Source organism: Folsomia candida, unplaced genomic scaffold (assembly GCF_002217175.1).
Source record: "Folsomia candida strain VU population unplaced genomic scaffold, ASM221717v1 Fcan01_Sc002, whole genome shotgun sequence".
In the NCBI taxonomy this organism is placed as follows: domain Eukaryota; kingdom Metazoa; phylum Arthropoda; class Collembola; order Entomobryomorpha; family Isotomidae; genus Folsomia; species Folsomia candida.
The window spans coordinates 7918636-7941678 of NW_019091194.1; the positions used below are offsets into that span (position 1 = coordinate 7918636).

General features: G+C 35.6%; 5 protein-coding genes across 7 annotated transcripts; 3 read left to right on the top strand and 2 right to left on the bottom strand.

The window, feature by feature from the left end:
- The first annotated feature begins 1081 nt into the window (after window positions 1-1081).
- Window positions 1082-2286, top strand: LOC118434243. The gene is made up of 2 exons (XM_035847188.1): window positions 1082-1572; window positions 1661-2286. The coding sequence occupies exons 1-2, from the start codon at window positions 1371-1373 to the stop codon at window positions 2284-2286; spliced, it is 828 nt and encodes a 275-aa protein (XP_035703081.1). The 5' UTR covers window positions 1082-1370.
- Window positions 2287-4583: 2297 nt separating this feature from the next.
- Window positions 4584-9027, top strand: LOC110843931 (protein kintoun). 3 transcript variants are annotated; one of them, XM_022089993.2, is made up of 7 exons: window positions 4584-4863; window positions 5455-5655; window positions 5734-6170; window positions 6258-6492; window positions 6573-7115; window positions 7398-7520; window positions 7685-9027. In XM_022089993.2, exons 2-7 carry the CDS (start codon window positions 5473-5475, stop codon window positions 8045-8047), a joined length of 1884 nt encoding a protein of 627 aa, XP_021945685.1. In that variant the 5' UTR covers window positions 4584-4863; window positions 5455-5472; the 3' UTR covers window positions 8048-9027. The 3 variants fall into 3 exon arrangements, with proteins under 3 accessions (XP_021945685.1, XP_021945684.1, XP_021945683.1); XM_022089992.2 differs by lacking the exon at window positions 4584-4863 and adding an exon at window positions 4933-5075; XM_022089991.2 differs by lacking the exon at window positions 4584-4863 and adding an exon at window positions 4942-5087.
- A 459-nt stretch (window positions 9028-9486) lies between these two features.
- Window positions 9487-14652, top strand: LOC110843930 (transmembrane protein 62). Its single transcript, XM_022089989.2, has 16 exons — window positions 9487-9983; window positions 10048-10159; window positions 10260-10294; window positions 10371-10833; window positions 10927-10985; window positions 11048-11070; window positions 11190-11345; window positions 11490-11637; window positions 11728-11850; window positions 11941-12022; window positions 12097-12228; window positions 12652-12738; window positions 12985-13016; window positions 13100-13155; window positions 13226-13414; window positions 13732-14652. The coding sequence occupies exons 1-16, from the start codon at window positions 9768-9770 to the stop codon at window positions 13847-13849; spliced, it is 2031 nt and encodes a 676-aa protein (XP_021945681.1). The 5' UTR covers window positions 9487-9767; the 3' UTR covers window positions 13850-14652.
- Window positions 14584-17461, bottom strand: LOC110843932 (probable ATP-dependent RNA helicase DDX28). Its single transcript, XM_022089994.2, has 10 exons — window positions 16930-17461; window positions 16699-16848; window positions 16511-16627; window positions 16244-16441; window positions 15864-16121; window positions 15681-15773; window positions 15435-15592; window positions 15160-15343; window positions 14926-15078; window positions 14584-14831 (listed from the first exon to the last, which is right to left on the bottom strand). The coding sequence occupies exons 1-10, from the start codon at window positions 17329-17331 to the stop codon at window positions 14706-14708; spliced, it is 1839 nt and encodes a 612-aa protein (XP_021945686.1). The 5' UTR covers window positions 17332-17461; the 3' UTR covers window positions 14584-14705.
- Window positions 17462-17479: 18 nt separating this feature from the next.
- LOC110843929 (probable ATP-dependent RNA helicase DDX23) lies at window positions 17480-22544 on the bottom strand. The gene is made up of 16 exons (XM_022089988.2): window positions 21863-22544; window positions 21315-21548; window positions 21159-21207; window positions 20630-20815; window positions 20197-20275; window positions 19857-20127; window positions 19610-19775; window positions 19361-19479; window positions 19185-19290; window positions 18978-19111; window positions 18852-18882; window positions 18627-18770; window positions 18459-18521; window positions 18184-18206; window positions 17936-18110; window positions 17480-17858 (listed from the first exon to the last, which is right to left on the bottom strand). The coding sequence occupies exons 1-16, from the start codon at window positions 22388-22390 to the stop codon at window positions 17635-17637; spliced, it is 2532 nt and encodes an 843-aa protein (XP_021945680.1). The 5' UTR covers window positions 22391-22544; the 3' UTR covers window positions 17480-17634.
- Window positions 22545-23043: the final 499 nt, after the last annotated feature.

Here is a 23043-nt window from a genome sequence, read left to right on the forward strand (position 1 = left end):
AGTCAACAGAGTGATTCTGGACCATGCTTTCTCTGGCAGGACTTTCTCCAAAATGCTCGACGGGGATGGTGGTTCGTTGGCTCTCGCGAGATTTTTTTCGCGAATAACGCCTCATTTGGGTAAAATTGAAGAGATTTCATTTTAAAACTTTTCCTCCTCTGATTTAACCCATCATGGGTGCTTCTAACTCGTTTATGTATTTTTTAAAGAATGATGAAGATAAGCCATTCTATAATTAATTTACTCAAAAAGTTAGTTCTTCCTCATTAACTACGATCAAGTCGAATCAAAATTTTATTCTAATCGATGTGTGGTTTTAGTACAAGTTTTAGCACGTCCTCACCCATGCGATAATTTTAAAGTAATGTATATGCATAAATCTGTATGGCATGCACTGAATGCATTTGGGGATTTTAAATACTTATACAAATTGTATAGAGGGATTCTATACAATTTGTATAAGTATTTAAAATCCCTATGAAACTATGGATTTGACATTGTGGTTTGTTCCCGGTTCATGATTTTGCCACATTTTGCAAAAGCTTTTTTGTCACAATAAAAACCAAATTATAGGACTATTCAATTCACACGATCTTGTGTCACTTCGAAATATTATATTAAGAAATTATCCATTACGCCCACATGCATGGTGCAAACAAGTTTCTTACAATGAATTTACCCTTGCTTACATATGTATAATAAATAATATTTAAATGCATGCAAGTATATTTATTAACTATACGCACATGCAAATGCATGAAAGCAACACGTGGCATTAAGAAAGTAATGTACTGATTTGTTATGGTATCACAGTACATATGTACTGTGGTACATATGCATGCATGTAAATATGTATATACATACCCAATAAGAATCATACCCTGTAAATCGAGCATATTTTGTTGAAGACCCTGTAAATCGCTGGGAAATGTAAATGACATGTACTTTGATTCACTAAAACATGGATTATATAGTCTGGGATTTATTATGTAATCAACACGAGCTTAGAATTGGCATTTTATGGATTTGTATAGTGGAAGTATTATGTTCCAGTGTACCACCGTAAAACACACGTAGAAAGTCCGTAAAACTTAATCAATTATAAAAGCATATTTCACTGTATATAATGAACGTAATACTCCAATATGCGCGGCCACGCTTTCCTCTCCTCACCTGGCAGCAGTGAGATCTTGGACGGTGTCTCGAGAAATCTCTATTAACTTAACCAACTTTTCAATTTCGAAATTTTAAATATTCGAACCATTGGATTATCCGAATCGGTTTGGTACAATCCAGTTTGGTAAGTTTTCTTGGTAAGTTTTTCAACCCAGTTTGCCGTATCGCGTTTTATTTTGTATTTAGGGACTGCAATGTTTGCTGTTGTCCACTTCACGTCATCAGACGACGATTCAGTGCAACTCGTTCCGTCATCATGGTTGGATAAGACCAGAACTCAGTGTCGGTGGCCATCGGGACCGAAAGCAAATCAAATTGCTGCATCCCTTATCAAATCCTGCTCACTACCACAAGACAATTGGCCTTATCTGCCTTGTTCGTTCAAGAAATCTTTTTGTAAGCACAAAATGTTTAGTTAAAATTTATACGAAATTTGTTAAGACATAATTTGAATCTAAATCGTATTTTTTGAACTGCAATCTAGTTGATTATCAAACTGGGAGACGGACTGAAAAGAAAATAGCAGAAGATTCAAATCTCTCTTCTTCCGATCCTGACGTTGGGGCTGGCAGGTTAAGGAAAAGATCCAGAATTGGACTTGACAACGTTAGCGCCTTTCCCTTTGAAGACTACTTACAATTCCTAAAGTCGCTAGTTAGAAGTAAAACGTTAATGCTGGAACAAGTAGTGAAGCGTGTTACAGAGCATGACAATTACAATTTTATAAGAGACAGGAAAATAATAAAGGGTGGAGCAGTTGGAATTAAAAACGGGTTCGCTAGAAAGTATAACTTATCAAAATTTTCTGTAGATTTAAGAAAGGGAGACAATTGTTTTGTGTTAAGTAATGATCGAATTGTACTTGTTGACAAAATTAAAGTTTGTAGTGATCATCGTGTTACTGTCGTTGTAAAAGTTTTATGTCGCACGGATATTAGCCGGTATCCAACACGAAGTAGCAAGTTGAATATCTTTAAATGTGGGGCAAGCGTGTCTGATAGGATTGAGTTCAATATTTTAGATTTGAGACAAAAATGTGTAATGTTACTGTTTAGAAATGATATTAATTCTTTCTTGTGCATTCCTATGTTAGAAAATTATGAAAATTAATTATACTTAATATTTAGTAATGTGTTTTAAGTAATTTAATTAATTGTAATCATCAATTTGGATTTTTCTTAATAAATTATAATTTTAGCAATGCAATATAATTTCAAATGGTTTTACACTCATTTTAGTTCATTATAATACATCAGTCTAACGCCCATCCCATTACACAATATTACGATGGAATTACACTCGTTTTACATAATTGATGTATCACTGTAAATGCAATGTTTTACGGACGTAAAATTAATGAGTATTAACGCCGTCACTTTCTTCCAAATACAGTGCAGTTTACTGGGCCTTTTTACCTAACGTAAAACGCCTGATTCACAGGGAAAATTCTTATTGGGTAGTCTCAACTTAAAAAGTGATAGTAGAGTAGACGACCATATTAGGTTAGTTTTAAGGAATTTCAAAATTATTTTTATTCCATTGAAAAGCCAGTTAAATTTCACGTAGAAAACATGTATTAAACTTGAAAATATATTCCTCCTGTAACCATGAAGAATTGGTCACGAAAGAGAAAGCTCCATCAAAAATACGCACGGAATTAATGGACAAAGTGTATCATTCCCGGGTCAGAAATTTTTTTGTGACCCTGACGCATATATGGGGCTCAGAACAGACCTTCTCCTCAATTTTAATCAATATTTGGTGGTAAAGTTGTCTGCGGTTCGAAAATGCCAGGGTCAAACCTAAAGTGCAAATGAAATCAGAAATATGGATTTTAATCCAGTTTTTCACGAATTTCGATGTAAATGTTACTGTGGACCCCTTAACAAAGGTCGGTGGCTTTTCACCCAATATGGACTAGTTGAGGGGGTGTTCCATCTTCAACAGGACGTTTATCAAATATTTTTTAAACTATCTCCTATCCTTAATCAAGGAAATTGGGCTGTTTTTGCTCAATTCCGCCGATTCCCACTAAAACCATGAATGGAGTTTGATAAGACGACATTTTGACCTCTATTTTGTTATAAGCTAACCCTTAGAATATTTGGCATAAAACGTATTAGTTTTTTTTGCTGAAATATGTTTCGGTCGTAAAGAAATTATCATCGGTAAACGGGTTAGTTTTTTTGGTTTTTTTACCGTACCGTTTGGGGAGGGAGGTCGATTTTTGTACCCTTGCTTTGGCCTAGGAAATTTGTAGTATGTGACGCTTTCTAATCCAAAAGACCTTCATCTTAGGGTCACTTTTCAGTGCTAATCTGATCTCTAAAGTTGAAAGGTCATTTGTTTGGCCAAAGTCTCCGGCGTCGGACAGAGATTTTATGCTATTCTGGTGTTTAAAGCTTCGGACATCACTGAAGTCCTCCATGACCTTGGACAACCGGAACTTTTATGTCATAGATAGACACTGTCTCTGGGATTACTTTAATAGTTTGGGAAACCAGATCGTAGTTGTACTTGGGTTGCTACACTTCATCAAACATTGTGCATTTTTTTCTCGTGCAAAAAGTGAAAAATTATTGCCGCGCGCGTGTAGCTAAGCTTCTCCTACTTTTGACCTAGTGATGTCAAGTAAAAGCGGTCAACACCAGTGATAGGCACTGAATGTATGTACAAACCGCAATTGACCTTTTAATTTTATGTTGACCGGTTAAAAAACTACGCTCTACTATCACTTCTTATGGTAAGACTATGTACATACATGCATGCATTTGCGTTAAATATAAGTAATCGTCTTATAAACAATGTTACATAATTGGAAACAATTGTCTCGGACAGTTACTTTTTCGGGAATTCATCATTTCTTAGATTAAGGTTTCGAGCTTTTTAAGGTTACGGTTTTTAATGGTCGACTCCTGTATAGTCAGTTTTTCCATGTTTCTTGTACATATGTATGTAACTGATACTGATGCAAACCCATACAAAATCTTTGATATGCATACATAAAAGTGATTAAATAAAAATACATGCAGGTAACATCCTTTTATCCATCAACCGGTAATAAATTGAATTAATTGTTTCGGATGTCATTTCGTCAACTACATATTTTCTTTCTCTGTAAAGTGCATAAAGAAAAAGCCAAAACAACGTTAAATGACCTGCTTATGTGATTTGCATGCAAATATTCATTATCACGCAATGTACTGCACTTATATAACTTGCCAAATGTGTGCAAAATCCCTCAACAAATCGCAATTTGCAAAATGTTATTACCGGTTAGTTAGAGTCAGTATGGTGGTTTATTTTTGCAGGTTTAATTTTGCCTAGCAACACCATTCAGCTCCATTAAAAGTACGGGGCTTGCAACCTTCACCATCCGTATTAAAGGAGATTGAATACAAGCCAATGAAAACTACGCATCGATCTTTTTCAACAAAACTTGCAGGGAGAGTCTCATTTGCCTGCGTATTCTTACGGAAGCTTGGCTATCTGTTCAATGTTTTTATTTACATCCAAACTGAGCCAATGCTAAAACGCTGTATGCACCACCATTATTCGAGAGAGCATCAGTAAAACAGAGACATTAAAGGAAATTTCTGGAAAACAATCTCAACTGAAACTCTGATCTTCTACAGTTGTACATACCGGTGACTTGTGATACATAGCAGCCCTCCTTATCTTCAAAAGGTAAGTTATCATTCGTAATATCGGGCCTTATTGTTGACGTGTATTACATATAACACGTAATACAGCGGTATGAGCAACTATGTACATAAGCAGTGGTTATTAATATTAAGCACGAGTAAGTACTGGTACTCCATGTAATGCAATTTCATTGCTCTACAAAGCAGTAAGAGAAGAGTTTAATACCCGTGTTAAGAAAATTGTGAATGTTTCAGGTAAAAAAAAAAGTAAGTTTTTCAAGTAATTTCAGGCACATGAAAATTTGTTCTCCATGCACAAAAACTTGCAAACGGTTGCAAAGGCTGTTTAGATAATAATACTGGTTTTTATTTGGATTCGAACTTATAAACAAGACAAAGCAAAACATAAATGTCATTGTTTGGAACCACGCATGACTTGATACACAATTTTTATGGGGTATAATTGTTATATTTTATTATCCATAATAATGCCATCTCATCAATAAATTAGGAGTTGATCGATGTAGGGCCATAGGGCCACAGGCAGTTTTTAGCTATAAATTAAATTCAAATCTTTATCATGGGATTCGCCTTTATTTTACAATACCTGTATCACATCGTTTGGTATTTTCAGAAATTCATCTCCAAAATTATGAGTGGTGGTCAAGAAGGTGCTTCTACAAATTTTGAAACTCTGCCAACATTTTACCCACCCAATGATACAAATGCCAAGGAAGATTTTGAACTGACCCAACGTGAGTTTGAACAAATCAAAGATGCATTAAAACAGGAGGAATTTCGAAAGTTGTTGGTAGAATATGTTGAGGAAGTCCAGGTAATTCTTTTGCAGTTGATGACTTATCACTTGGTTATTTCTTGGTACATATAAATCTATAAGATCTGAATTAAATAGGACCCAGAAAATCAAAAGACTTATCAAAGTGAGGTACGCCAACTTGAACGCCAGAATGGGAATGAGATTCATTTCCTGAATCCTGTCCCTGCCTATGTCCTTAAAACTTCCGTGGATGGAAATAAAAAAGGATTCATTAATATCTGCGCCAACCCTTTGATACGAAAAGCAACGAGTCAAAAGGGGACTAATCCGTTGGAAGGAGGGGATGGATTCGTATGGTCCATACCATACGCACAAAGCCCACCACGTGAAGACATTGACAAGGCTGGAGCATTCTGCTTTGTCTACGATGTCATTTTCCACCCCTTTTCTTTGCGGATGGCTGAACAAAATTTACAGTTTCGAAAAAAAATTGAGCAGATATCGATGGATGGAGTTGAGTCCAGTTTTAAAGTGACATTGGACAGAAACAATGTAAAAAAACCGAAACTTCAGTAAGTGAACAATATTGTAACGCGCCTTTGTATGCGCATAGGAAAAAGGTTTGCATTTTGGATTAAATGTTGGATTTAATTTAACAGATACAAAGGAATTCCTCGTGCCACTGTTATCAAGTACAAAATTGGGGAAGCTCCGCCTTCCGTTGTAGACCCTGCGGCAATTCAGGATGAAATACCCCCTCAACCTCTCGGCACAAACGTGACACAGACTGGAACATCATGCAAAAAATTTACATGTGCAAAAAATTACAAAAAAGGGGACACAGAAATGAGGAAAAAATTTGATTCGACTTTCAAACCCATGAGCAAAATTGATGTACGTATTTAAATAAATTATGAATTATCTAAGCACAAAGATAAAAATATAAATAATGCTATTCGAATGCAATTTAATAGAAAATGCTGAACTTGGATCCAGTGGTTGGTAGTGGCTTGCCAGAAGAATGGACTGTTCCCAGATATTCATACAAATATCGTTCGCACGTTGACCTTCAAGACTGCGCACAGGACAATCAGCGTTCTGGAAAAAGCAGTAAACCCATTCCGGACGAAATAATCATTACAATTGATCTCCCTCTTCTCTCCGATTCCTCTACATTGGATGCCGATGTTCTCGATGATGGGTGGAATTTTGAGCTGAAATCCACCCGAAAAGCAAACTATGAGTTAAAATTACGACTACCATTCCAAGTCTTTCCTGAATCGGCCAAAGCCAAGTTTGAAAAGGATAAGCGAAAGTTGCACGTTACAATGAAAACTGTACAAATACAAAAACCACTGGAGGCTATTATGCGTCAATTGTCTGATGACATTGACGTTTTTGAAAGTGATGGAGCAAGTGAAGATTTTCATGAGGGGCACACGAGACGGCTGGTGGAAGAAATTAAAGCAAAAGTTTCTGAGGCTGATGTTGGCTATGAAAGTACGGAAAGCAATGAGGTACGAGTGAGTTGAAAGACTTGAAAATTATTACTATGTACTATCGTTTCCAGTTTTTCCTGAAACTTTAAAATTTCACTCTATCGATTGACCCGACCCACTATGTATTTTTAACTACCGTAATAATCCAATCATTTGTAAATGTGTGGTCATACAAATGTCATTTTCTTCTTTGCTTAATTTATTAAGTGCGATTTATGCTTACATTCATGCATGATTCAGCACCAGATTTATGTGCCATGTATAATCAAACAAACGTATGAATAAATAATATTATTTTAGAACATCCCGACGGTTATTAATGGGAATATCGTTGTCAAAAGCATTTTGAAGGGATCAAGTAACAATATCCGTTGTCGCAGCAAATCGGAAAGTTGGATAGACCACATGGACCATCTTCAAAAGGTGTACAATCGATTTTTTCATAATTACTTATACTGTAATGATCAAACAAATTCTCAAGTCACAGTCATTCATTTATTAATCCCCGTAAAGTACGACCCTGTACCATACAAATATGTATATGTGTGCTTAATATAGCAAGTTTTATTTGATTTTTATATTTCCAGGAAGATTTTGCTTTATCCTTGGAAAGTCTTTCCGAGTCGAATGAACTCTTAACCCTGAGCGAATCATCCGGAAGTCCCAATGAAAATAAGAGCGTGCGATTTAGTGACCGAATTCAGCAGAAAATTTATCGTAGTAATTCTTCGATTTTGGGACAACGGAAGAAAAATCAACGCAAGAACAAGAATAAACGGAAAAATCGAGAACGGCACAATTCTGAAGGTTCTGCTTCATCATTTGATGAAGATCATGAACCTTTTCACCATCAACAATCATCATCCTCCCGTTCTGCCGACGCTGGTGGTGAATTATCCTGTGGGTTCAAAAAGAATAAAAAGCCCTGCAAGTCCATGTCTTTAGAATAGCATGCGAAAATTTTTACCTGTGATTAACTAATTTACCAAATATGACTGTGTATGGATTATCCTGACTCTGTCAATTCGCCGCCGGATCTTTCAATTCGTTATCATATGTATTTATAGTCAATAGTCAAGATATCCGGTGATCTTATAGTAATCTTAATACATATTCGATTCGGCGCAGAACATGTATGTACCTTTAGAAAATTTGTCATGAATTACAATAATTTTGGTATTATTATTATGCATTTGTCAACAAACCAAGCAATTTTGAACGTTTGTACAAACAAGCCGCCCCCCCCCATCCATGCAAACTGTAGTATTGCCCTGATATTAGAACCTAGCTATTTATGTAGTGTGCTATGCAAACAAACAAAATGCTACGAAATAGCTTATAAATTGAGTGTTACATACATAATTTCTATAATGAATATTTACAAAAAAACAATTCCTGCGTTATAAAAACCCACAAACAATGGTGAGTAATAATGTTGCTAATAAGTAAGCCTATATGAAATAATTAAACACATATTTAGTCGTAGAACGATGTGTATGCTACAATTATACTGGAAAGCAAATGTATTTTACAAAATTTATCTTAATCAATTAAAAAAGTCCTATCTGGTCAAATTGTCGGATTTTCGCAATCTCGAATTATATGAAACTGTCGGTCAACTGCTCGCAAAAAAGTTGATACGATTTATCAACAATTTTAAAAAATGTACAATTTGTGGCCGAACGAAAACACGGTATACAACAGGTATCTAAAATTTAGATTCTAAATACTAATAAATAAATGAGAGTGAGAAGCTCTATTTAACCTATTTAAATCAGGTGAAATACTTTCCTGTGAAATGTAAGCTAATATTGGGTACACGGTCTCAAAAAGTACAATTGATTCTATGCATAATTATTATAATTAACGTATTTATTACAGGTACATATTTGTCTTACATTCAAAAACTAAATAAATCGGTTCAATCAAAGAAAGGAATTAAGTTATGATAAATCGGTTCAATCAAAGAAAGGAATTAAGTTATGATAAATCGGTTCAATCAAAGAAAGGAATTAAGTTATGAATTAATTGTGAATTTTTGAGCATACAAAGAACAGCATGGATTGGATGGGTAGAAAGTCGTGTCGACTTTCTCCGTAGTTGTGCGTGTGTGATATTGAGCGAGTACTAATAAAGTGTGCTGCTGACTGACATGAAGAAGATTCATGATTTTATATTTATTAATAGTTCTATGATTTGGTTGTAAGGAATAAAATAAAACAAAACGTTTTTGTTAATACACAACATTATCTTATTGTGTTCTAAAAGGCTCAAAAAATTCTACGAATTGGAACGTTGTTATAAAAAGGTGTGATAATAATTCCTGGCTGTCAGAAAAGCCAATACGAAAAATATAAGTTTACTCTTCTATAATTAATTTAGGTGTCTGAGTTTTGGAAGTATGCAATGTTTAAGTGAGATTTGAGATTGCAACAGACAAATTTGTATGTACATAGGAATATCTGCGTACATGTTTAAATTTGTAACGTGTTATCAGAGATTATCACAAGCGAAATACGAGATCAGGTTTTGGAGATTTGTTTGCGAAATTATTTAGCTTTTCGAGTAGTACAATTAAATAATTCCAATGAAATCAACGTTATATTAGGAGGATTAATAATGTGGCAATAAGTAATTGCGGATTGTTAGTGAAAGGAGGAGTAGGAGAGGATGCGGTTATCGAAATTCACGTGCTTACTGCTCATTTTGATTATCGGGTTGTCCGTCTTCTTGGCTAAAGTCTCGAATTTGATACGGGTCAGCTATGACGATTTTGAAGCGTTCGACGAGGCTCACGGTGGTCCCAACCAGAAGGTTACACCTCATCCTGACCCCTCCACTTTTGTTATTGGAGATTCTGCAGAACCCCTCCTCTGGTTTTTACAAGTAATTCTTGAATTATTTAAAATCTCTACGTACTCTTATCTCTGATAAGTATTGTTTCTTGCAGATTTCGGATATTCATATCAGCGTCTTCCATGATCCAGATAGAATCAACGAATTCAGGCAGTTTTGTAATGTTACTGTCGACGTTATCAAGCCGTCTGTTGTTGTTGCATCAGGTACATATGTATATAAGTTATATTTAATGGATTTATTATACCGGCTCCGGTTGAAATATTTTATCATTTTTAAGGACATTTTTCTTGTGTAATTTTTCAGGAGATCTCGCAGACGCCAAACAAATTGACAACATGGTTTGAAACGTTATTTTATAATATTTATTTTGTTATAATAAAGGTCAATAACAACCATCAAATTACTTTCATTCAGGGGTCCAGGCAGTTCAGAGAAGAATGGATATATTACAGTGAAATTTTACGTGAAACAAAAGTAGGCGATAGAACTTTATGGCTCGATATACGTGGAAATCACGATAGCTTCAACGTCCCCAGCATTCATCAACATACGAGCTTTTACCACCAGTACTCAATCCAAGGGAAACAGCATAGACGTTCATACATGTACACCATTGCTGACGGGACGGAAAAATATTCATTCATCGGCGTTGACGCTACTTTAAACCCCGGTCCAAGACGTCCTCTGAATTTTATTGGGAGAATAACTCCAGAAGAGTACGAAGATTTGGAGAAGTTTGAGGCTGAAAGTCGTGACAGTAATGCAACAATCTGGTTTGGACATTATCCAACGTCATGCATAATATCGCCAAATCCGGGATTCCGAACTTTAATGAAAAATGCCGTGGCGTATTTGTGTGGACATTTGCACACTTTAGGTACACTAATTAAACTGCAATGGTTAAAAACTGCATTTTATTAAGTAGGTCATTTTATTGAAGTCGCTATATAGCTTTGTTCTCTTTCCCAAGGAGGTACAGTGCCAAACATGTATACTAGGCAGCATAATGGATTTCTTGAATTGGAATTGGTAAAGTCATTGTATATACTTTTTACATCAAACACGTTGATCATATTTATACTTTCATGCAGGGGGACTGGAAAGAAAATCGATTGTAAGTGGATAAATATTATAATTAATTATCCACACATATATTTTGGCCATCGAATTGCCTTACTTGACGCATATAAAGTTATTGAAGTTGTAATCCATTGCGTAATATTTATATTTTAGGTATCGCTTAGCTGCTTTTGATCATGGACTTTTTTCCTTTGTTGATGTTCCTTATGGGACATGGCCCGTAATTCTAATCACAAATCCAAAACATGCATTATTTAATTTACCAAGGAAGGACAATTTGAATTTTATGAGCAATTCTACACATATCAGGTAGGTGACATGTGTTAAATTGGAATAAGTTTAAAAAGTTATCATTCCAGTTTGTAAGAAATATTGTTTCATTAATTGATTTTGATTTCTTTATATGTATTTATGAGATAAGATATAATAACCGTATATGAATTTATGTGCTAGATTATTGGTTTTTTCTCCAAGCCCATTGGAAACTGTTCGTATCAAACTTGATAACGACGATTGGGTTGAATGCCACGGTATTGAGGGTCCCTTGTATGTCGCTGGCTGGAATTCTCAAAAGTATGCACTTGGGGTTCATCAGATTTATGTACGTTAACAATATTTAGTTAGCATTTTAAGTTATATAATATATGTTATATTAATGGTTTAATGAATATGTACATAAAATATTTTTTAGGCATACGCAAGAAACAGAGATGGCCAAGCCGCAGAAATTAATCAGCCATTCGCATTAGATGATAGCAGATTACATTTTCGACTGCTTCCAAGAGTAGCACTAATGACAGACGCTACGACGGTGGTAATTGAATATTTACATTAATTGTTGCATACATACAAATATTTACAATCATAACTGTACTCAATTAATCTCTCTCTTATTAAATTCCAGTTTTACAGCGTCTTTATGACACTAGTTGTATTATCGGTGTCGCCATTATTATCAATTCGTATTCTTCAGATGCTAGTCAAAAGTTAGCACACACCTTTATACCAGTTTGTTTGAATCTAGATTTACAATAATGTATAAACTTTTTTGAAATTATAGAAAAATGGGTGGCGGGACCAGAATTGAGAAAATCTCACAAATGCAGTGGTCTCTTTAGAAAATTATGGATTCTTTGCACAATCAATAAGCTATTTTATCCCCTAGTTCTGTATCCTATATATTTAACAATAGGTATGTTACATTACATTATAGTTTCACTGTCATCGGGTTTCTGTACTTACAATGGAGGTCTCCCAACGTATGCTCACAGATTTGGACGAAATTAGTGTCAATCGATCACAAATATAATTAGCATGAAATTTGCAAATGGAACTTTCTGCCAATGCGCATGTTTGGCGGAGATATTTGCATAAAAAGAGGAGAAAACGCACCAAAAGGCTGGCATATTTTTCATTTTCCAAATTTCCTGCGCATTTTTCTGCTTTGGATGCAAATATCTCCGCCAAACCTGCGTATTGGCAGATAGTTCCATTTACAAATTTCATACTAATTAAATTTGTGATCGATTGACACTAATTTCGTCCAAATCTGTGAGCATGCGTTGGGAGACCTCCATTGTTAGACTGATATTGTCAAATACATATTTTTCTGTAGGACCTTGGTTTGTTGGCGAAGTTATAGACGGTCAGTTGGGGGCAGCCTTTGCCTGGGGTACCTTTGTTGATGGCACCCTATTACCAGGTATATATATTATGTGTTCCAGCAAACAGTTGCATACTTTATTTAGACCTTTTATTCTTATTCATTTTGATTTGAACGGTACTTAAGATATTTATTCTTCGCAAACTTTCGTATGCCTTTATTCTTGCTTCTTGAACAATGTACATTATTATACGTATTATGTGCATGTACGGCATTATGTATGCATTACGCATTATGTGCATGTACGGCATGCATTTTTCTGAAACTATATTTTTATTTTTACAGGTGCATTTTCATACTTTTACGGTGTTATTCAGGTAAAGTCATCACTTCTTAATTATCTCTTCAGCAATACAGATCTGTAATCAATTTAACCATTGTTTTTTTTAAATACAAACAGCTCTTTTGGTTTCACATGCCATTCATCGTCGTGTTGAGTCATTGCGTGGACCTTAGGTATTGATGTAGTACTTTTACGGTTATTTAGTTAGTTAGTCTACACTTTATAAACACTACTTTTTTAAAGATTCAAGATGGTATGTCTGGAAGGAAGATTCTGTTCATACTCGTCACAAGTCTGGAACAATTTGCCATGCGCTATTCTATTATTTTTCCAAGCAATATTTGCATATTTCTTCTACTTGGCGTACGGAACTATGGCGCTTTTTCTTGGACCTCTAAGAACTTGGTCAGTCATCATGGGAGCTTATTTGTGGTATGTCAACAAATTACCAAATTGCGGGTCATTCTTTGACGTAATATAGTTTCCCGAAAGTAACACATGTATAGTGACAAGTCAAATATCACGTGCCAATTACGATACGCTAAATCGTTATCCTTCAATAAGTTTTGAATGGGCATATAAAGGCTTAATTTTGTATTTACCAAAATCATCTTAATTTTTGGGTGAGGTAACACATCTCGAGGGTATTAAATATATAGTAAACATAAGCACATGTTAAGGCCTTGTCTACCTTTTGAGCAACATTCTTCCCAAATACTTATTCCAATAATGATTTTTTTTCGTTACAGGTACACTTCTGCAACTTTAAGTCAGCAAGATTTCACGGAATCCAAAAAAACTTGGGGACACCGTGAGTGTTACAATGCTGTCAACAACGGGGGAGTCATCGGTTCTCACGAAATGTGAAGTAAACTTTCAAGAAAATTCAAATGAACAATAATAAGTAGATATAATAACCAAGAAAGATTGCTATCTAAATTGATCTTTCAACCAATTCGTAACTTTTATGATGACAAAAATGGACAACTTTTGATGCTATTCAAAGTTTCAAGAATTTAGACTTGGTTGTTCAGAGAAGACCAATTTTACGTTAGAAATTTATCTACAATAAGTTGTGAAAGAAGAGTAGTCTGTGATGTTCCATAGTTTCAATTATATCCTTATGGGGGCAATATTTCAATTTTCCTATATAGATAACAGGTAAATTGAAACATTGCAAATGTGGCATATTTTGTAGTTTGACATTTGTTTACCCATTTGTATTATTATTTTTAAATACTATTATTACTATAGATATATTTATTCTGCTGCATTTATTTGTGACAAATTGTTGGTACGTTTTCATAATTGTGTTTTGTAATTTATTAATACTGCCCCATATCCATGTTTTAAAAGTGACCACGCATTCTAATTTCTAATCCAGGAATTGAGGAATGTTTTAATATGTACGAATTGACAATGTAATTCCAAACATTGGTGCTCAGCTAGTTAGCAGTGAATGAATTTAATGTAAAAGATACCCGTATCATCATTTTTCAGTGGTGCCAATCTTGAATCAAAGAAATCATTTATGTAGATAAAACATAACAGATTATAAAATGAGATCAGTATGTTAAAACTACTATAATCATGTATACATATTCAAATAGGTATGATTAATTTATTATGACGGAACGTACCAAATTAAAACAATAACAACGTCAAGTCTATACTTACATATGTTTGTACATATACACATATCATAAATACTTCGTGAATCCCTTTATTCATCATCATCTTCATCGTCGTCATTGCCAGTAATTGGCTTATGCATACCATATCTAGCATTCAGAAGGCGTTTAATGTTTGCATCAACTTTTGACAGCGACACATCTTGACGAACACTTCTCTGAAATTATATAGAACGATACAGAAAATGATTATACTACGTTACAATTTTTATTAGAGTTCAACAATTATGTTTGTTCAGAATTGATGTTTACCTCTATTTCTTGAACAACTTGAAATTCAAATCTTCTAGCAATAAAGTTGGTCACCTTACATTTACCCGTAGAACCAACTCTTCCCGTTCGCCCACATCGATGTATATAGTCAGCGGTAAACATTGGAAAGTCGTAGTTAAGGACATGTCGTGTCTGGTCAAGTTTCATAATTTAAGAATCACGACAATAAGAAATAGAAATATACATAGTAAAGAACAAATGAATAAAACTGACCCGAATTGTATTAATACCACGTGAGCCCAAGTCAGTACAGATCATTATATTAACGTTGCCATTTTGATATTTATCCATTAATCCTTTCCTATGCATGGGGCGTGTCTCGCCATGTACAGCAATACATGGAATATTATTGTCAGTCAACATGATACGCAGCCAGTCGCATGTTTTGGTAGTATTGCTATTTTTGCAAGTGTAAGACCGGTAAGTCACTTAATAAATATTTTAAATATACATAAATTAATACATATTTGAAGATGATCAAGATTTACCAGAATATTATGAGGGGATTCTCAGTTTCTAAATCAATCTTCACAATTTCGAGAAGCTTTTCAGGTTTCTGACTCTTTCTTAGGCGAAGAAAATTTTGTGGAACGTGTGACATGACACAATGTATATTTGGAGTAGAAATTCGGTTCATACTTTCCTCCTATACAGAAAATATAACCCTTTGCAAATTTCAAGACAGGAGAGATTAAGAGAGATTCTATAAAAGTAAATATAGCTACATATCTTACGGGCACAAGCTCAGCAACGGTTGATTCCACAGTTTTAGGCAACGTTGCACTGACCAAGCTTAACTGTGTTACGTGGTGTTGTCCAGGGTAAAACTATGTACAACAATCAAAATTATATGACATTTTATACCAAATTAATAAAAATACATATGCAGCAAGAAGTAGTTTAGTCAGATGGCTTACATTAAAACTCCGTAAAAAATTGATCACATCGGGTGAAAAACTGTCATCCAATAATGTGTCGGCCTCATCCAAAACAACATGATGTACTTTGTTAATTCCATACACTCCAGCCGATTTTAGCGTGGATACCACATGGATCGTAGATATTAATAAATCAATAACGTCGGAAGCTGGAGTGGCTATTTTTGATCCTAAATTCCCATGTTGGAGTAATTTTACGTTGACTCCCAACCCGTATGAGAGTTTTGTAGCAACATACTAAATATGCAATAAGGTACACCCGAATAGATATATAGTAATTATTGGTAAACAAATATGCAGGGCTATGTCACATAACTGGAATACATACATATATAATATTTATGCTTATAATAACTTACAAATATTTGACTAGCAAGCTCATGACTCGGCACTAAAATGATGGCCAAAGGTTGATTAGCTCCACGTCTTAATCGCCTCTTCTTTTCAACCAATATTTGCTGAATCAGAGGAATCATGTACGCCAAAGTTTTACCACATCCCGTCTCCGCAGTTATAAGATTGTGAGACCCCTTCATAATTTGAGGAATTGCAAGTTCCTGTAAAGTGTGGTCAATATCGGGATTAAAATATTTTCAAAGATAAAAATCATTCATTATTGTATATACCTGAACTAATGTAGGTTTCAACGCCTTGTTATCATGTAGCCTGGTCACAATTTCTGCTTTTATACCTAAATCCTCGAACGTTGTGTCTTTTACTGTTGTAGAAAACCCGAATGCGGCCTGTAACAAAATAGCTCGTTTTTCATACATGGGTGTGACCAGATAGTGTTTTAATCATTTTATTTGATTACCGGTTTCACTACAGGCTTAATTCTGAACCAATCCCCTGCTGCTTTTCGATGATGCCAATTTTTTGAAGCCAGTGGAATTTCTTCTCCTCTAGCATAAGACTGACCCAGATAATAATTAAAAATTGGTAGTTTACAGTTGATAATCGCTTTCTAAAATGACAAGGTGAAGGGGGAACATATCATTAAATTAAAGCATACGTGCATGCGCTAAGAATTATTAATAAGCATTACCGACGAATTTCCTGCCCTAGATTTCTCCACAATCTTCATCCTCTGATGACCTCTCGTACTCTCCTTTATCATTTTTCGTTCTAACCGATTCTTCAAATGGACTGGAACAGTGATGACGTGGTCGTCAGCACGTGGCGTCGGATCTTCGGCTACGTTTTCTTCCGGACCCTTGTAGACGAGTTGGGGTACAGAATGAAGTCCTCGTCGGGATAAGTCAACAAGAATCGACCCACAAAACGATGATGATAATGCTGACGCCGCATCTCGACGATTGCAAAGACTGTTGTATGAAGTTGATGATCTATTTATTGAATCCCAGATGGATGAACAGTGAAAAGTGCACACTGGGAAGTGAGAGTTATGTAATGTGAGATACTTTGTAAAAACAATTTTTGAGACCATTTTTAATGAATTAATCAATTAAACAAAGACGGTGTAGACAATGCACACTGTACATTGCATGTATAACTAAATGCAGAAATTGCACTGCTGAACATGTGAAACTGCATCGCGGTGCTATAAGAGTATCTCAATTTTCCCAAATTCCAAGTTTAAAGTAACGAAGGCTTCCATTTATTTTTACATCATTGTTATTGTTAGCCTCAGTCTTCCAAAACGTAACAAGAACCGTTTTATTAACGTTTAAACACTAAATGACGAACAAGTACTTGTTTTGGAGGATAATTTATGGGGTAGGTTGTCGAATTAAGCGAATATTTTTTCTTCGCGTCTTTTCTTTGTGACCACGGTTCCAGGCTTGTGTTGTGCGTCGGGATGATTTGCCAAATCCGGTGGACAAGTAGATACTGGACTGTTTACCAGTAATTGTTTCAAATCGTAGAAGAGTGCAGAGTCGTCCTTTGTGAGGAAAGTGATGGCAATACCGTTCTTTCCAGCTCGGCCAGTACGTCCGATACGATGTGTATAATCTACAAATTAAAGGATATTATTGAGTGTCAATGATAGAGCTGAAAAATTTTAACATGGTAAAATCCGAAACTCGTACCTTCAATTGACTTGCCCATATCGTAGTTAATAACAAGTGACACATCCTTGATATCAATACCTCGACCAGCGACATCAGTTGCGACCAAAATGTCCTTGGATCCACTCTTGAGACTTTGAAGAGCATAATCACGCTGTTCTTGTCCCTTGCCTCCGTGAAGGGTGCATGAACTGTACTGTAATTTAAACGCAACATTTTAATTATTCACATTTTCTATTTCCACTTTCACTTTAATATAAAATACATACCCCCATTTTCTCCAGGCCTTTGGCTGTAATAGTAAATAGTACAAGATAAACAGTAAAACAATTTAGTTCGAGTTAGCAAGGATTTTTTAAGAGATGACATAACAAAAGGGTAGGAAGAAATTGTGATTACAAGCAGAAATTAATAGATTGCAGGTAAGACATCACATATTGATTGTACCCTGTCGATCGATCACAGACGCACCGTAACTGGTGCTCCAGTGATTTCAATTTTAACTATGCGATTGCAAGTGGTGCATACTTAAAATGGAACTTACCCAAAACATCTGCTCCTTTTTTCTGGTTGACAAAAATAATGATTGGAGGTTCCACGCCTCGTTCTAAATAAAAAAGGAAACAAATGGATCAAGAGATTAAAAACGTACCCAAAAATATAGTTTGAATAATTAGACAGTACTCAATTTAAACATAAAGCGTAACCTTACCTAAAACTTCCACTAATTTTTTTCTCTTCTCGCCTTCTGAAAGAATATAACAGATTTGTTCCACACGCTCCGTAGGCTTGCCAATGGAACCGATGTAGACCACAGCAGGTCTTCTCAGGTATGTTCGTGCTAATCTTTCAACAGCTAATTGGGTAATGAAATAAAAATGAATTAGTTAGTGGGACCGTACAAAGGTTGAACCAAGGAAGAAATATTGAAAAGTACCTGGTGGCATCGTAGCAGTGAACATCACAGTCTGTGATAAATAGAAAAAAACAAATATATCCCACAATAAATATAAATAGAACTTTAATTCAGATAAATATTTGGAATCCTGCTTTTGGGTCTTACTTGTCGGAATTTATTTTTAGAGTAAAAATTACTCATCAATATTTTCTCATCTTCAGCATCATCTGTATCCGGTTTCTGATTGGTCACTGGCATAAAATCTAAAATTTTCTTGACATCCTCCTCAAAACCCATGTCTGCAAAACGAAAATATTATTTGCTACTGCAGTATTAAAATGTAAATATGTAAATACATAGGCTGATGCGTACCAATCATCCGATCAGCTTCATCAAGGACAATATATGTGCACTGATTGAGAACAAGGTATCTATTTTCAAGAACATCTATTAGACGTCCAGGAGTTGCAATAACAATCTAAAATTTGAAAAGCACAACCACATATTTAAGAAGCAGTTTTCAAGAAAATCATACAACTTTTGCATACCTCGCATCCCATTCGCAGTTTAAAACCTTGATCCTCCCGGGATAGACCACCAATGACAGCAACGGTGCGGATTCCCAAAGGTTGTCCAAACTTGACAGATTCCTCTTCAATTTGTTGAGCTGAAATTTCCGAAATTGGAACATTCAAAATTACATTGTTTTGTAGAGTCGGCCAATATACTGAATGAACACTGAACGGTACACAAAATGCCCATTCTTCAACAAAATTTTATACAGTTATTTAACCTACCCAACTCTCTTGTGGGAGCAAGAATAATGGCATATGGCCCCTGATCTTGATCCGCAGCCTGAGATGTGTCCACTTTCGGCAACGATTCGATCCACACCAAGAGAGGAATCAAAAACGCTGCGGTTTTACCAGACCCAGTTTCAGCAACACCGATTATATCTCGATTCTAGAAATTGTAAAGAAATGTCACTTATCAAATATCCTCATCATAACCAAAATTATAAACACAATATATTTGCGCACGTACAAGGAGACCAATAGGAATAGCCTGTCTCTGAATAGGAGTTGGTTCCGTATATCCAACTTTGTCAATGATATCTAAAATGTTTTTAGGTATGACGGATTCCTTCCATGATCTGAATGGGTTTGGAATTCTTCCTCCCTTGATAGAAATGTTGTAATCTTCTCTAAAAATACGCCAATCACGCTCATTCATATCGTCAGACGACTTTTCATTCCAGTGTCGGTCATCCCATTTTTGTTTCTCTTCACGCTTCTTTTCTTTCTTAATTCTGGACCTGAAAACAAAATACACAAATAAATAGATATAAGGCATTAGAAAAAGTTAACAAAAAATCAAACTTTACTTTTCTTGTTCCTTTTCTTCTTCCGTTCTCCGTTTTTCTAACAAATCGCCATAAAATCTTGACTGATTTTTTTTCTGTGCTAGAAGCAAAATAAAGAATTATAAATGGTCGATCGTATTTGTGCCCTGGCACAAGTTATTCCGTACTACTGTATGGTCCGTACAGTAGGATAAACAGCGCAAGTGGGGCATAAATGATCTAATTAATATTCAGGTGGCAAGAACACTCGGCAAAACTCATATCAAAACTCATATCATATTAGAGAATTACTCGGCGATCCCTCACTATTAATGTTGGTGATAACAATGATTTGAATTTTGATGATGAGTATTATTAGTTAACTTATTTCATTGATAATGTTTTTCCGATAATACAACCATTTGATATTATCATAGAAAAACATTATACGTCGGAATTTAAATATTTGTTCAACCTTTGATGTCAATTCCTCCAATGTGTCCTCTTCCATAGAATTGTACATGATGCCTCTCCTTATACAAAGGGTTATAATCTGTAGAAGTATCTTCTGTAGCATCCCAGTCGAATACGAATTTCCGTTCATTCAGTCTTCTCATTCTCCGCTTTCGTTTTACCATCCCAAGATATCTGTCTTTAATAGCTAAAGGCAGGTAAGGACAAAAAATGAGAAATAATTTAGTAAGATACTGGATTCCGGTACTAATTTCACCACCCTCTTTAGTAAAGATCTGAAAATTTATTTAAAATTTTGAACCCCTCCCATAAAATAATTGTCAAATAAAATAAAAACAAAAAATACGAGGCTACTCTCAACAATTCCGAAAACAGGGATCGGCATTTTGTAGAAGAATTGTACAAGTATTTAGCTGGAAATACCCTCACTGTTAATGTTATTCCCATGAATATTATTGCTTTTAAAGATGTATTTTTTAAGTATCAGGACGATTTCAACTATCTATAAAAGAAGATATATATATTCGTACCTCCTAATTCTTTTTCCTTGTCCTTTTCAGAAAGTTCCACTTCTCCAATCTAGTAAGAACAAAACAATAAAGGTCGTAAAACTTAGTGGGGATCAGAACAATATTCAAACGTATGTGATGTGAATGTGATCTAATTTAAGGATAACAAATATCTACCTTGTCATCTTTATCGTCCTTGTCCTTGTTCCTTTCTCTCATTTCTCGTTCTCGTTCACGCCGACGAGCCTCTCGATCTCGCTCTCTGTCAGATTTTTTTGAATCTTCGGCTTCTTTCTGGAAATTCATCCGCTTTGATCTCTCCTCGGCCTGCTTTTTCCTAACATTCTCCACCTCTTCTTGTCGTTTCCGCAATGCTTCCGCTTGGCGTTCCTCCTTGGTTAGAAACTTCGGCTGCAATTATCAAATCACATTAATTTATTTTCTGTAAAATGCAGAGATATGAAAAGTTTCAAAGTTCAAAGTTTTCGAAGATCATGAAAATTTTCTCGTTCCACAAGATAAATCTTCCAAACTAAAGATAAAAGATTAAGATAGAAGATGATACAGCGCAAGATCAAGATCAAAAGATGAAGCAAAGATATTATCTGAAGTACCAGAACAAGATGTTATCTTGATCTGGTATCTTCTGAGATAATAATGTTGCCTATCTCTGTTAAAAGTAAAATTATGCATTACGTCAAATAATAAATTATAGTGAAACCCACCTTGCTTCGTTCCTCCTCCTCTGCCTTCTTCTTGGATAACAGCTCCTCCAAAGAGAGTGGTTCTTTCTTCACCTTGGGTTTCACCTCCTCATCCTCTAACAACTCCCCGTCCTCCTTTTTGAACAATTTGTTTCCGGGGGCTGGCGGTGGTCGCATCCAGTCAACGCCATCCACCTTGGCCTTTTCATCCTTAACCCCCTTCCGATCCCCAGGGGGAGAACGACCTCCTCGCCGATTGCTATTATTGCCATCTCGCTCTCGTTCTCTTGACCTCGATCTCCTGCTCCCTGATCGTGAATCCTTTGTTGATGAGGGAGGAGACCGGCCTCGTTTCTGCGGACTTCGATTCGTCCTGGATTTGTCGTCCCCATTACTGCGACGCTTGCTGGATGGCGATCTCGATCTTGATCTCGACCTTTTCCGTCTTTGTTGTTCTGATTTTGCAATATCTTCATTGTTTGGAGATTTCTTGACCTGAGAAGTTCCGTTTTCAGAGGTAGGGGTGATCTTGTCCTTGTCGTCTAACATTATAGCTGCTGTTGTTTTCTTTACTATGTTAAACTTTTTTAGTTAATAATTTTCTACAATAAAAAATCAAAATCTTGTAGGAATTATTTTTAAAGACTGAAGATAGAATATGACGTTAAGCAACAATAAGTAGTTCCTCGAGTTTGCAGCCACTTTTGGAAAAGATCCACTTGCCCCGTTCATTTTTCATTTCCGTAGTGTTTCGTATGTTGTCACCCCCGCCGCCTACCGCCTACCCATAGGTACTCCCCAGCGCCTACTTTTTATCGCCTACTTTTAGGCACCCCCCAGCGCCTACTTTTCATCGCCTACCCATAGGCACTCCCCACCGCCTACTTTTACCGCCTACCAAAAAATTTCAAATTTCCCCAAATTTTCAAAAATCTCAAATTTCCCCAAAATTTTCAAAAATCTAAAATTTCCCCAAAAATCTCAAATTTCCCCAAAAATCTCAAATTTCCCCCAAAAATCTCAAATTTCCCCAAAAATCTCAAATTTCCCAAAAATTTCAAATTTCCCAAAAATCTCAAATTTCTCGAAGGGAAACTATTCCAGAATAACTGGCTGAATAGGATAAAAAATCTTCCGCTTTACTCAACCTGCTGATCACGTGACAGAGCCGAGAAATCAGCGCCGTAATGAGCTGAATTATC